At 42.9% G+C, this 13,516-nt stretch overlaps 1 protein-coding gene across 1 annotated transcript in view; it reads left to right on the forward strand.

The window, feature by feature from the left end:
• Window positions 1-13,516, forward strand: part of LOC126295266 (uncharacterized) — a 710,311-nt gene that overhangs the window by 674,671 nt on the left and 22,124 nt on the right. Inside the window, exons 76-77 of the mRNA XM_049987689.1 lie at window positions 2,813-2,991; window positions 12,390-12,552. Of these exons, the coding sequence (XP_049843646.1) occupies window positions 2,813-2,991; window positions 12,390-12,552 (342 nt within the window). The remainder of the gene's footprint in view (window positions 1-2,812; window positions 2,992-12,389; window positions 12,553-13,516) is intronic.

Genomic DNA, 13,516 nt, shown 5'->3' on the forward strand with positions numbered 1-13,516 from the left:
TGTCGGGACACCTTCGTTCTGGAAATCTGTCTCGATACAAACGTACCGCGCCACGGCTATTGCCCCGTGCTAATCCATACATCAAATGGGCATCTGCCAACTCCGCATTTCTAAACATTGCACTGACTGCAAAACCACGTTCGTGATGAACACTAACCTGTCGATGCTACGTACTGATGTGCTCGATGCTAGTACTGATGAAACTAAAATGAGCTATAACATGGAAATTAAGTGTTTCCGGACTCATGTCCACATAACATCTTTTCTTTATTTGTGTGTGAGGAATGCTTCCTGAAAGTTTGCCTGTTCCTTTTTGTAACACCCTGTATACTCTGTACTTCATCATGGGATTTGTTATTCACAATGTTTACTCATTGAGAACAAACTGCAACATTCATTGAGTTGAAACTAGACAGAAAAATGATGGATGAGACTTGCTTAAGCACTGTACAGGAAGGTGTGTACTATTACGCAGGTTTCATTTCTCATAGACATCCAGCAGATCTGATAAGCCCAAAGTGCACTAATTGAGGTTTACGAAGCTTCCTCGTGGCACACTCATATTCCGTACAGGAGTTCCTCACAGAAGCTTAGGACTTTGTTCTGTAATGCTTCTTCGTGAATCATTAGTTTCATGAAGGGTTTAAAGTACTGTATTTACTCGAATCTAAGCCGCACTCGAATCTCAGCCGCACCTGAAAAATGAGACTCGAAATTCGAGGGGGGAGAGAAGTTTTAGACCGCACCTCCAAATCGAAACAAAGTTGGTCCATTGTAATATGAGAGACAATTTAGATCGAATGAATAATGATACAGCTACAGTAGCTAAGTTAGAGTTTTTCGCGTACTTCGTCTGGTTTGAATTGATTGCTTACTTTTCTTTGATCTGATAAGCGCCATTTTCTTTGTTATAGGTGTTAACGTCACTCTAAGCTGAAAATTCATTACTGTACTGTGTCATGCATTGTTTGTCACATTCTGATAGTGTGTGTTTACGGCCTGTCGCCACTCGCGGCATGGCTTGCTTTTGTGCTACCACCACTTACAATTGGAAAAAAAATAAATAAATAAAAATAAAAGAGAGAGAGAGAGAGAGAGGGGGGGGGGGGGGGGGAATCGTCTCATTAGCGAAACAATGGCAAGAGACTGTTATTTGCTGTTACCTGCACCCCATGATCAACAAGAACCAAATAATAGACAGCGTATGATAGAAAAGGTTCTGAACGAGAGTTTAGCGCAAATTTATCTCCATTTGAAAATCTTTGCAGACGCCTCTTTAGTACGTTACATTCTGCACTGAAATTAGAGTCATCTTAGATTTAAAAATCTAGTCAATTGCTGTGATTCATTTCTGACTGTACCACTATTAGGCATAACAATAATACGAATATAAACATGACATGATATGTATATTCTTCAGTGTTTGCTGTTGTCTCACTCTAGTTTCGTAGTTAATTAGGCAGACAGGATTTAAATGAGATAAAAGCAAACACGAAAGAATACATGGCAAAATGTTTATATTCATATTATTCTTATGGTGAAGAGAATACTGCATGTGATTCACAATTCATAAAAGTTCCTATTAGCAACCATCTCTTCTCACAGGTGGGAAAAATTTCAGAACGTAGAGTTGGCCATATTGACAAACATCCCAAACACTCTTGCCAGTCGGATTTTCGTAGTACATTGAAATGCTTCTACATTCGAAGATGAACAATATGGAATTTGTATTTACTACTTAGGATAATGTATGAAAATGCAGTGGTCGAAACTTGAGGTGCAGAAAAAAGCTCGTCTTCCACCCCTTTTTTTCTTTTTTTTAATGGACGCAGAGGGTTTGCCGCCAGTATTTAACTTTGTGCCTGAAAAGCATGCCTGTGTAGCGCTACATATATTTGACAACAGAAGTCAGATGTGGCGGCACCTACCAAAATTTTACAGAACTTACACTTTGCACTTGATTCTAAGCCTCTGGCGTTTTTTTTTGGATTACGAAAACAGGAAAAAAAAGGTGCGGCTCAGATTCAAGTAAGATTCGAGTAAATACAGGAGCTACCCAGAGTCATCCCCGGTGCCAACTGCTTCATCTCAGGCTAGAACTTACAGCCGACATCCTGAATTGTTTGTTGGATGCATTCCAATATCTGTCTTCTTCTACAATTTTTGCCCTCTACAGCTTCCTCTTGTACCCTGACATCATAACACATGCCATATCATCCTGTCCCTTCTCTTGTCAGTCCTTGCATACGTTCTGTTCTTCATCAATTCTGTGCATTACCACTTCTTCCTCTCTTATCTTAAGAGTCGACCTACTTTTCAACATCCTGCTGTTGCACCACACCTCAAATGCCTCGATTCTCTATTTTTCCACAGTCCGTGGTCCACTACCGTACAGTTCTGTGTTCTAAAGGACATTCTTAAAAATTTCTTCCGCAGGTTACGCTACTGTCCGATGCTAGCAGACTTCTCTCGCCTGTGAATGCCCCGCGTGCCTGTGCTAGTCTGCTTTTCACGTCCTCCTTGCATTGTCAGTCGCTTGTTATTTTTTCCGAGGTAGCAAAATGCTATCATTTTGTGGTTCCTAATCTTATACATATACTGTACTTATCGACAATATTGACAACAGTGCTTTTCCAGTCTCGAGGCAGGGAAACCTATAAAATAACTATGTATTTCTCTGTTATACAAATTTAAGAGAGGACTTGTTGCACTCATTGTAAAGGTGCAAAAGTATACTCTCTGCCTCTAGTTCCGACTCGTGATCGGCATCGGACGATCTGGATTGAGCTGTTTTCTTTTGTTTTTCTGGCAGGAGGGCAAGGATGACAGAGATCAATACGTACATCGCGAGCCGCTTCCCGTACTTCGAGCGCAACGAGAAGAGCTGGCAGCACTCCATACACTGCAAGCTGTGCTTCAGCAAGTACTTCGTCAAAATGCCTCTGAGGAGCAGCAAGTACAGGGGCAGATTCTACAACTACTGGATGCTCGGTGAGTCCGACGTCTGGCGGCGGGACGGCTGTTTGTGGTGTCACTACCTTCCCTTCCCCTGTACTCGGTGCCGATAAAAAAAGAGAGGTAAAACCTCATTACCTCTTACAGCTATGTCGAGTGGTTAAAATGCCGCGAGCTTTCGACCTAACTCCCGCGGCCATTTTCGGTTGACCGACTGCCGACGGCCTGCCGGTATACCTTTACACACTCCAGCTGCCATTTGTGACTGCTGTAGTGTATGTGGGCATGAGCTGACTCCGCATTCGGTGCACCCGCCTCAACCTCACTCATTGGCTGTTGTTTTATGGCCAGAGTTCCGTGACGATATGTTTCTAATCTACCATTTCTAACCTCCCCACAATAATGCAGATGATCAACAGGTATTCATTGGACAAATATAGTATACTAGAACTGACACATGATTACGTTTTCACACAGATTTGGTGCACAGATCCTGAGAAATCAGTACCCAGAACAACCACCTCTGGACGTAATAACGGACTCGATACGCCTGGGCATTGAGTCAGAGCTCGGATGGCGTGTACAGGTACAGCTGCCCGTGCAGCTTCAACACGATACCACAGTTCATCAAGAGTAGTGACTGGCGTATTGTGACGAGCCAGTTGCTCGGCCACCGTTGACCAGACGTTTTCAATTGGTGAGAGATCTGGAGAATGTTCTGGCCAGGGCAGCAGTCGAACATTTTATGTATCCAGAAAGGCCCATACAGGCCCTGCAACATGCGGTCATGCATTACTCTGCCGAAATGTAAGGTTTGGCAGCGATCGAATGAGGGGTAGAGCCACGGGTCGTAACACATCTGAAATGTAACGTCCACTGTACAAAGTGTCGTCAATTCGAACAAGAGGTGACAGACATCTGTAACCGATGGCACCTCATACCATCACGCCGGGTGATACGTCAGTATGGCGAGACAAATACACGCTTCCAATGTGCGTTCACTGCGATATCGCCAAACACAGATGCGACCATCGTGATGCTGTAAACAGAACCTGGATTCATCCGAAAAAATGACTTTTTGCCATTCGTGTGCCCAGGTTCATTGTCGAGTACACTGTCGCAGGCGCTCCTGTCTGTGATGCAGCATCAAGGGTAACAGCAGCCACGGTATCAGAGCTGATAGTCCGTGCTGCTGCAAACGTCGTCGAACTGTTCGTGCAGATCGTTGTTGTCTTGCAAACGTCCCCATCTCTTGGCTCAGGAATTGAGACGTGGGTGCACGATCCGTTACAGCCATGAGGACCAGATGCTTGTCATCTCGACTGCTAGTGATACGAGGCCGCCGGGATCCAGCACGGCATTCCATATTACCCTCCTGAACCCACCAATTCCATATTCTGCTAACAGTCATTGGATCTCGACCGACGCGAGCAGCAATGTCGTGATACGATAAACCGCAATCATGGTAGGCTACAATCCGACCTCTATCAAAGTCAGAAATGTGGTGGTACACATTTCTCCTCCTTACACAACGTATCACAACGTTTCACCAGGCAACACCAGTCAACTGCTGTTTGTGTATGAGAAATCAGTTGGAAACTTTCCTCATGTCAGCACGTTGTAGGTGTTGCCACTGGCGCTGGCCTTGTGTGAATGCTCTGAAAAATTAATCATTTGCCTATCACAGCATCTTTTTCCTGTCTGTTAAATTTCGCATCTGTAGCATGTCATCTTCATGGTGTAGCAATTTTAATGGCCAGTAGTGTTCAATTCGTCAGAAATATTTGTTATTATCACAGATATTGTAATTTGTATCGTTAATTGTATTTGCCTGATTATCTCTCTCACTAACAGCTGGTTTCGGGGACATGTTGAATCTAAAATGGATTTTGCAATAAGAGTGATGAATTAGTCCACTGAGTTAACTTACAAATTTTGATGTCTTCTCTGTTGTCGCTCAATATACGTCAAGATCGATTCCACGCACACTGGAGGAACGGTTTCCATTTTTAAGATATGCAATATGAAATGACTGTTTACAGGTGTTTGATCTTCAAAAACTATAAAATTTTATTCTTTCAATTTTTGTCTCGAATTAATCTTCTCAAATAAAGCTTGTCACACCATTAATGACACCGCCCAGATCTCCAGCATTTCGCCATTGTCATTTGTCTCTTTATAACCCCATGCGAGACCGTGACAGTTAAAATCTCCTACTACAACTTCAATGTTTTTTTAATGGAAATTTCCAGGCTCCGTAAATTTGAACCTCACACTGGGTGGTTTGTACAGGAATGTTACAGTACATGGATGTAGCTCAATAGTTAAAATTTCTATATTTTCTTTGCAGGTCAGAGCACAGGAGCATATGTCTAAGTTCGGTTTCACAAATATAGCACTTCCATACCTTTCGTGTGGTCTCTCAAGAACTAATTTCATGCCCTGTATTTTTAGTCTATGGCTAGTTGGTACCCTGTGTGTTTCTTGTTACACTAAAACATCACAGTTGTTTCGTTTGCACATGTCAGATAATAAAATTTCTTTATTTACAGATAAGCCTTCAATATTGCAGGAAGTTGTCACTAGTGATGGTCTTGATAAAGGCCTTTTTTGAGTCTCTTTGGAGAGTTGCTTTGTCATCTTTGGTTTTGGTGCTCCGGTATTTGCAGGATTGGCCGACTAGGTAGTTTCTAGGGGACGCCTGATTGCTTGTTGTTAGAGTGGTAAACGCAATCTTTGTGGAGGCTCCTGCAATGATGAAGTAGGCCCTTTTTAGGATATTAAAGCCGAAATAGGCAAAAATAGGCACTAACGTTGAAATAGGCTGTTTTATATCCTATAGAAATAAATCTATTAAGTGTAGTCATGGAACGGATAAGTACAAATTTTTATGCAAATAGAAACTCGGGAACAAAATAGATTTTTACCTAAAATCCGCATTCTACTAATGACTTCTGAGGTCGCTGATATGGAGTGCCTGGCAGTAGATGGCAGCACAATTCACCTAATATGAATGTGGGTGTCTGGATACTTTTGATCATATAGTGTATTCAACTGGTGTATCATGGTATCAAACATTCCATTTCGATCTGTGTAATTGTTCCTATTATAGTACTTTCATTCAACTACTCTTATGCTTTTTGTCATTAGATTGAAGACTTTCCAGCAAACAGAAAACAGCAAGTCATTCTTAATGGAGGGAAATTTTCAGATATGAAGAACTTTTGCATACCGCGAGGTAGTAGTAAAGCATTGTTGCTTTTCACAGTACATATAAATGACCTAGTGCATTATGTTGGAAGCTGCACAATGCTCTTGGCCAGTCGTTGGAAGAATCCTCAGAATGTGCATTCCCCCCCCCCCCAAAAAAAAGAAGAAGAAGAAGAAGAAGAAGAAGAAGCAGGTAGCTTACAAAGTCTTCATTTGACCTATACTTGGACATTGCTCTTTGGACTGAGACCCTTAACCCAGTAGGATTGCTATTGGAAATTTAGAAGATCCAAACAAGTGTATTGTATTTTATCACACGTTTGTTCAGAAAGCACGGAAGCGTCATCGAGGTGCTTGGCTTCCTCCGGCAGCAGACAGTGAGAGAGGTGCTTTACTGCTCATTTCCTACAAGAAACAAACAACATATTGCTTCCTATTATGTACAGGAAGTTACAAAAATAATTCTACCAACTTTGGCTACAAGTTCCTCACTGCAAAACTTAGAAAAAATTTTCTTATAAATGTATGTCTGAATTAAAGTTATAAATGGAAGTTGATGATCAGCACTTTTCCACATACAACCCAACAACTTCTCTTATCTGTACACCTGTATGTCTCATTGTATCCTGATTGCCACTGTGCTGCCAGGGAGATTTGTTCACGTTGGTCGTTTGTCTGTCTCCAGTTTGTCCAATGTGTACAAGTACTACTGACAGTGTATTAAGTGAAAGCACTACTTTGTCAGAGCTGGGTATGGATACTGTGAGGAGAGAAAGATTACGATTATGTACAACTGCGTGAATTGTAATGAACGTGAGGCTGCACTGTTGTGTAGGATGGCATTTCCAGACCAAAGCTATCCGAGACATCTAACCGTCGGTGCTGTGTATCGTCACGGTGCCGTGTCAGGATTCATAACGTGGCAGATCGTCGACGAGCGAGATCGCGTGCTTCTGTACGCTTGACCGGGAAGAGTACGTGTTCGGACTGTCAGACGAGAACCGGGTATTGTCACGAGGCAAATGCCCCTCGTGTGTGGTACGTATATCTGAAAGTTCGGCGTGGAGGATACTCCTCGAGCAATCCCAATCATTTTCAATGTGTACGGTGCCTTTCACCTGCCGATCACTTACCGTGAGGAACTTGTGCCGGTGGTTTGGTGCACAACCTTCTAATCCATTGTTTGTCTTTTCAGTTTGGTTTTCAGATGAGGGAACATTTTGAAGAGATGAAATAACAAATTTCCACAACTTGGTTTTATTGACTGATCACAATCCTGATGCTACATTTCAGACTAGACATCAGAATCAGTTAAAGATCAATGTGCAGGCTGCGATTGTAGATGACTGTCTGGTAGGGCCGTACTTTCTCCCAGTATGTGCTGTCTACAGGGGCTCTCAGGACGTCCTCGAAGATGTGCCCCTGCAGATAAGAAAAAACATACGGTTTATGCATGACGGAGCTCCAGCACATTTGAGTCTCTGTTTGAGATGCAGTGGCTATCATCAGCGTGACAGAGGGTTAGGCAGATAAAAAGCAGTTCCGTGGCTCGCACGTTCCCCAAATCTCTGAATTATCATCTCTTGCGCCACCTCAAACAACATACTGTGAAAGGGTGCAATAGTTCCTTATACATCTCTGTTTCAAAGCTAGAAGACGATTATATTTATATGAACCTTTTTTATTCTTTTGGTGTAAAGGACCCGTTCCCAAAGTTTGAAAAGTATCTTTTAAGCAGCCCCTATATCTCACGAAAAGTTCATAGAGATAAAATCGGAGAGATTCACTCTCACACGGAGGCTTACCAACAGTGAATCTTCCCGTGAACCACTCGCATTTGGATTTGGAAATGAAGCAGTTGACAACAGTGTACAAAGTACCGTCTGCCACACGTTATGAAGTGGCTTACAGAATAATGATGTAGGTGCACACTACAAAGTTGACACCGGGCGGTTTATTAGCTGCTGATTTTTTTTTAATTTTGTGTTATGTCAATTGATTCTGTTGGTTTGACAAAGAGAGAAACTCACTGGACAAGATTTTAATCAGTCTATTGAAAATAGTTCTCTGCTTTGTAACACTGTAGATGGTGTAGGTCTGCTACCAAGCAGTCATGTGACCCTCTACCACTGATGTAATTAACAGCAGTGGAGTGGTGTGTGTGTGTGTGTGTGTGTGTGTGTGTGTGTGTGTGTGTGTGTGTGTGTGTGTTTTATTTGTTGGCAGGTTTGTTGATGTACCAATGTATTGCTTAAAATGCCTACCAGGAATGGTGTACTGCTCGTGGTTGTGTTACTTGGCCTAGGAACAGTGCTCAAAGAAGCTTTGTGACTCACTGAGACTGGAGAGATGTCTTACAATTGGCTGCAGACCCGCTGGGAATTGTTGCTGACAGCTATTGCTGGCCCATCTCAACCAGTTTCCGAGAGAACATTACAAACTGTAAATTTATGCAGTGACATTTGGGGTCAGGTACTTCGCAGCAGACCTTTTCTCTCGGAGACCCGTAAAGCTGTACGTCTCCAGTGGACCGAACGACACGGAAACCAGACAGTTGCTGACCGGAGGTGTGTGGTGTGGTCCGACAAGTTGTGATTTAATTGCGTGACGTGTCGAGTACCCCAGTGGCCCGGTGAGGCATTCGAATCGCAGTGTGATGAGGGATGTAGTGAAAAACACTAGTGGTTATGTGATAGTTTTGGCGTGGTCATCATAGCATTACTTCTGGCCACATATTTAGATTACGGTGGTCACGAACAACATATTGCATTGGTTATTGTTACACACATCGTGTCAATCATTTTCTCAGTCATTTTACGGGTAGTGCGATTTTGGACAGTAAGACAGCAGTATTGTCAAAAATAATCTGTGAGCATAGCTCTTAGGTCATACCTGGTTAGCATCTCGGTGACAAAGTGCTCTACACGTTCACACAGTTACACGGGTACATTCTCAGTTTGACAAACATCGATGCATCTTATCACGAGCAAGTGGTATATCAAATCAACCTGCTGGAAATGCTGGGTCTTTCTGTGCCACTGGCTGAAATGTTGTATTCAGCATCCCCACCATTTAAATAGGTGGTTCCAGCTGGATCCAGTGTAAGTGAAGAAACTTTTGACACTCTCCCTCATCGTACTGAGGCCATTACGAATACTGGAGGGAGTGTTACACCGTATTAGTGTCGTGCCTTGTAGGGGTAGGATGCTCCCGATTAATAAAATTGTTTTGCCTGGCATCACACTATCTGCCCTCTAACAAAATATATAGCAGTTTTATCAAGTAGCCTATGTAACAGGTTGTATGTACAGTTCAGATGTCTGTTCAGATTTTATTGGCATTATCTTTCGTATACATACTTTAATGTATCAGAAACTGTATGATATACAGCAGCTACTGAAATGGAAAAACAGTCACAAATGTAAATGTTGCCAGTTGCTGATAACGAGAGTGTAAATGCTAGCCATTATTCAGATTATGCTGGTCATTGCCAATTAGTGTTTCCATTTAAATTTCCTTCTCAGTTGTAATGTGCAGCCTGTGGAAAGTGTCAGCCTAGAAAGTTTTAAAATAATACTAAGGAAAGCTGATGCTGCAGTTAGTGTTACATGCAGTTCATGCATGCTTTTCATACTTACGTACAAATTCTCCTTTGCCATTTTGCTTACTTGATCAAAAACAGTGCACTCACCATGCTCAAAAATCCACTCTGGATATCAATGTTTTGTCCAGCGTCTTTAATTGTACAGTGCTGTATCCTGAGTGCTACTTATTAGCAGAGGTGTGAATAATGTAGTGTTCATACCCTATGCTGGTAATGTCATGTTGTCTTTTGTTTTTCCTGTAGTGTAAACACGTGTTCACAGGTATAAACAAATGGTAGTGAACACTGACGAACTGTCTGCAAATGCTCATTTACTTGTGTTTGCCTCCATTCATTCCAGTGTAAACCAGGCTTAAGAAGAAACTGAAGAGGAATATAATGCCACGTAACAACTTCATACTTGTCGTTTTTAGGTGAAGTTCTAGGTTTATGTCCAGTTTATTCCTTCATTGTCTCTGGATGGCAGACTCCTGCGCTGAGGTCCCTGTGGGTGAACCATTCATGTTCCTGTGGACGAAATGTCACGGACAGTATGGTGGGGGCTTGAGAACCGGTGCTGCCTGTCTGTTCCACCGATTGTCTCTGTAGTTTTCACACCAGAGTCTTTCTGACACATATTAGCTGATGCCACAACCCATGTAGAGATTACTTGAAAACGACTATCCCGGTTGACACGATAGTCGTGTACGCGTGTTTCCGTTGTCTATCTGATGAGCGAATCCCAAAACTCGTTGACACAGTGCTTCTGGCTGTTGAGAAACACCATATTAATGAAGTTTGCAACTTCCTGGCAGATTAAAACTGTGTGCTGGACTGAGACACGAACTGGGGACCTTTGCCTTTGATAGGCAAGTGCTGTACCAGTCTAGCTAACCGAGCACGACTCGCGGCCTGTGAGGTCAGGTTGTGAGTCGTGCTTGGATCGCTCTGTCGGTAGAGCACTTGCCCTCGAAGGGCAAAGGTCTCGAGTTCGAGTCTTGGCCGAACATACAGTTTTGATTCGCCAGCAAGTTTCTCCACCGCAGAGTGAAAGTTTCATTTAAGACACAAATTTGTTTTTGAACAGAAAAAGGTGCTGTGCACATGACTTGTGGTAATGATGTTGTCAACTGGACAGTGCTTACCAATTGAGGTCCACACAGGATCTACATCTACATCTACATCTACATCTACATCCATACTCCGCAAGCCACCTGACGGTGTGTTGCAGAGGGTACCTTGAGTACTTCTGTCAGTTCTCCTTTATATTCCAGTCTCGTATTGTTCGTGGAAAGGAGGATTGTCAGTATGCCTCTGTGTGGGCTCTAATCTCTTTGATTTTATCCTTGTGGTCTCTTCGCGAGATATACGTAGGAGGCAGCAACATACTGCTTGACCCCTCGGTGAAGGTGTCTTCCCGAAACTTCAACAAAAGCCCGTACCGAGCTACTGATCGTCTCCCCTGCAGAGTCTTCCACTGGAGTTTATCTATGATCTCCGTAACGCTTTCGCGATTACTAAATGATCCTGTAACAAAGCGCGCTGCTCTCCGCTGGATCCTCTCTCTCTCTTCTATATTAACCCTGTGTGGTACGGATTCCACACTGCTGAGCAGTATTCAAGCAGTGGGCGAACAAGTGTATTTTAACCTACTTCCTTTGTTTTCGGATTGCATTTCCTTAGGATTCATCCAATGAATCTGTCTGGCATCTGCTTTACCGACGATTAATTTTACATGGTCACTCCATTTTAAATCACTCCTAATGCGTACTCCCAGATAATTGATGGAATTAACTGCTTCCAGTTGCTGACCTGCTATATTGTAGCTAAATGATAAGGGATCTTTCTTTCTATGTATTCGCAGCACATTACACTTGTCTACATTGAGATTCAATTGCCCATTTCTTGCACGATGTGTCAATTCGTTGCAGATCCTCGTGCATTTCAGTACAATTTTCCTTTGTTACAACCTCTCGATATACCATAGCATCATCCGCAAAAAGCATCAGTGAACTTTCGATGTCTCCACAAGGTCATTTATGTATATAGTGAATAGCGACGGTCCTACGGCCTGCGACACACCTGAAATCACTCTTACTTCGGAAGACTTCTCTCCATTGAGAATGACATGCTGCGTTCTGTTATTTAGGAACTCTTCAATCCAATCACACAATTCGTCTGATAGTCCATATGCTCTTACTTTGTCCATTAAATGACTGTGGGGGGAACTGTATCGAATGCCTTGCAGAAGTCGAGGATGTATCTGTAGCAAATATACATTAGTAACACTTTGGTGTGAAAGTGGTGAAAGAGACAGGTAGAACAGACATGCAACACCAGGATTTGACCGTTATACCCCTCTACTCTAATGGGAGCCTACCAACCACTGGTAGTAAAATCTCTGTCAGAGGTACGAGACCTGCACAACCCTTTGGTTCACAGCTACAAAGGAACAAATTGGATACGAATGTAACATTTTGCCTTAAGATTATGAGTAAGAAACTTGGTTAAACACAGACTGAGCTGATAACCTGTGAAGACATCAGTAACCCACAAGATGTTACGTTCCCTGATGGTGACGGTCCCAGTGTGTCCTTCAACGACCTGCCCACAAAACAGTTAGTGTGTTCATCATTTGCAGACCCACAATACGAGGACGTGTTCGAGAATGGCAACTTCCAGCGACAACAGCACACGAAGCGGCCCTTCTCCTGGAGCCGTGGTATCAGGAGCAGAGCCAGAGGTAGCGGAGTTCACGCTGTGCCGTCCTCCGCCGCCCTGCACTCTACCAGATATGAGCACAGGTCAGTATCTTGTAAGATGAGCGTATCCTCAGGAACCTCAGCTGTCACCTCAGATCATTCATTCATCTAAGAATGATTGAAATTCATTATAAATACTAACAAAGAGATAGAGGAACTGGCCAGTACTTACCTCAGCTCAGTACAGCCAATAGATAAACAAAACAAAACAGAATATTTACATTCCTAGCTTTTGGTACTTTGTTCCTTCATCAGGGAGGAGAGAGGGGAAAAAAGAGGAAGATGGGAAAGTGGATTCAGTTACTAACAACCCAGTTTATGAAGCAACAGGGAAAGGTAAATAGGGAGGGTAGCAAGGATGGAGGCATGGCTGTCAGAGGGAAGCTAAAGATAATCTACTGTTAAGTACTGTGCCAGCTTCAAACCAAAGAGGAGGCATACAGAAATACAGAGGTATACAGTATAAAGAAAAACGCAACTGTTGTTGTTATTGTCTTCAGTCTTGAAACTGGTTTGATGCAGCTCTCCATGCTACTCTGTCCTGTGCAAGCTGCTTCATCTCCCAGTACCTACTGCAACCTACATCCTTCGGAATCTGCTTAGTGTACTCATCTCTCGGTCTCCCTCTACGATTTTTACCCTCCACACTGCCCTCCAATGCTAAATTTGTGATCCCTTGATGCCTCAAAACATGTCCTACCAACCGATCCCTTCTTCTAGTCAAGTTGTGCCACAAACTTCTCTTCTCCCCAATCCTATTCAATACCTCCTCATTAGTTACGTGATCTACCCATCTAATCTTCCGCATTCTTCTGTAGCACCACGTTTCGGAAGCTTCTATTCTCTTCTTGTCCAAACTATTTATCGTCCATGTTTCACTTCCGTACATGGCTACACTCCATACAAATACTTTCAGAAATGACTTCCTGACACTTAAATCTATACTCGATGTTAACAAATTTCTCTTCTTCAGAAACTCTTCCCTTGCCATTGCCAGTCTACATTT

Source organism: Schistocerca gregaria, chromosome 11 (genome assembly GCF_023897955.1).
Source record: "Schistocerca gregaria isolate iqSchGreg1 chromosome 11, iqSchGreg1.2, whole genome shotgun sequence".
NCBI classification, from domain to species: domain Eukaryota; kingdom Metazoa; phylum Arthropoda; class Insecta; order Orthoptera; family Acrididae; genus Schistocerca; species Schistocerca gregaria.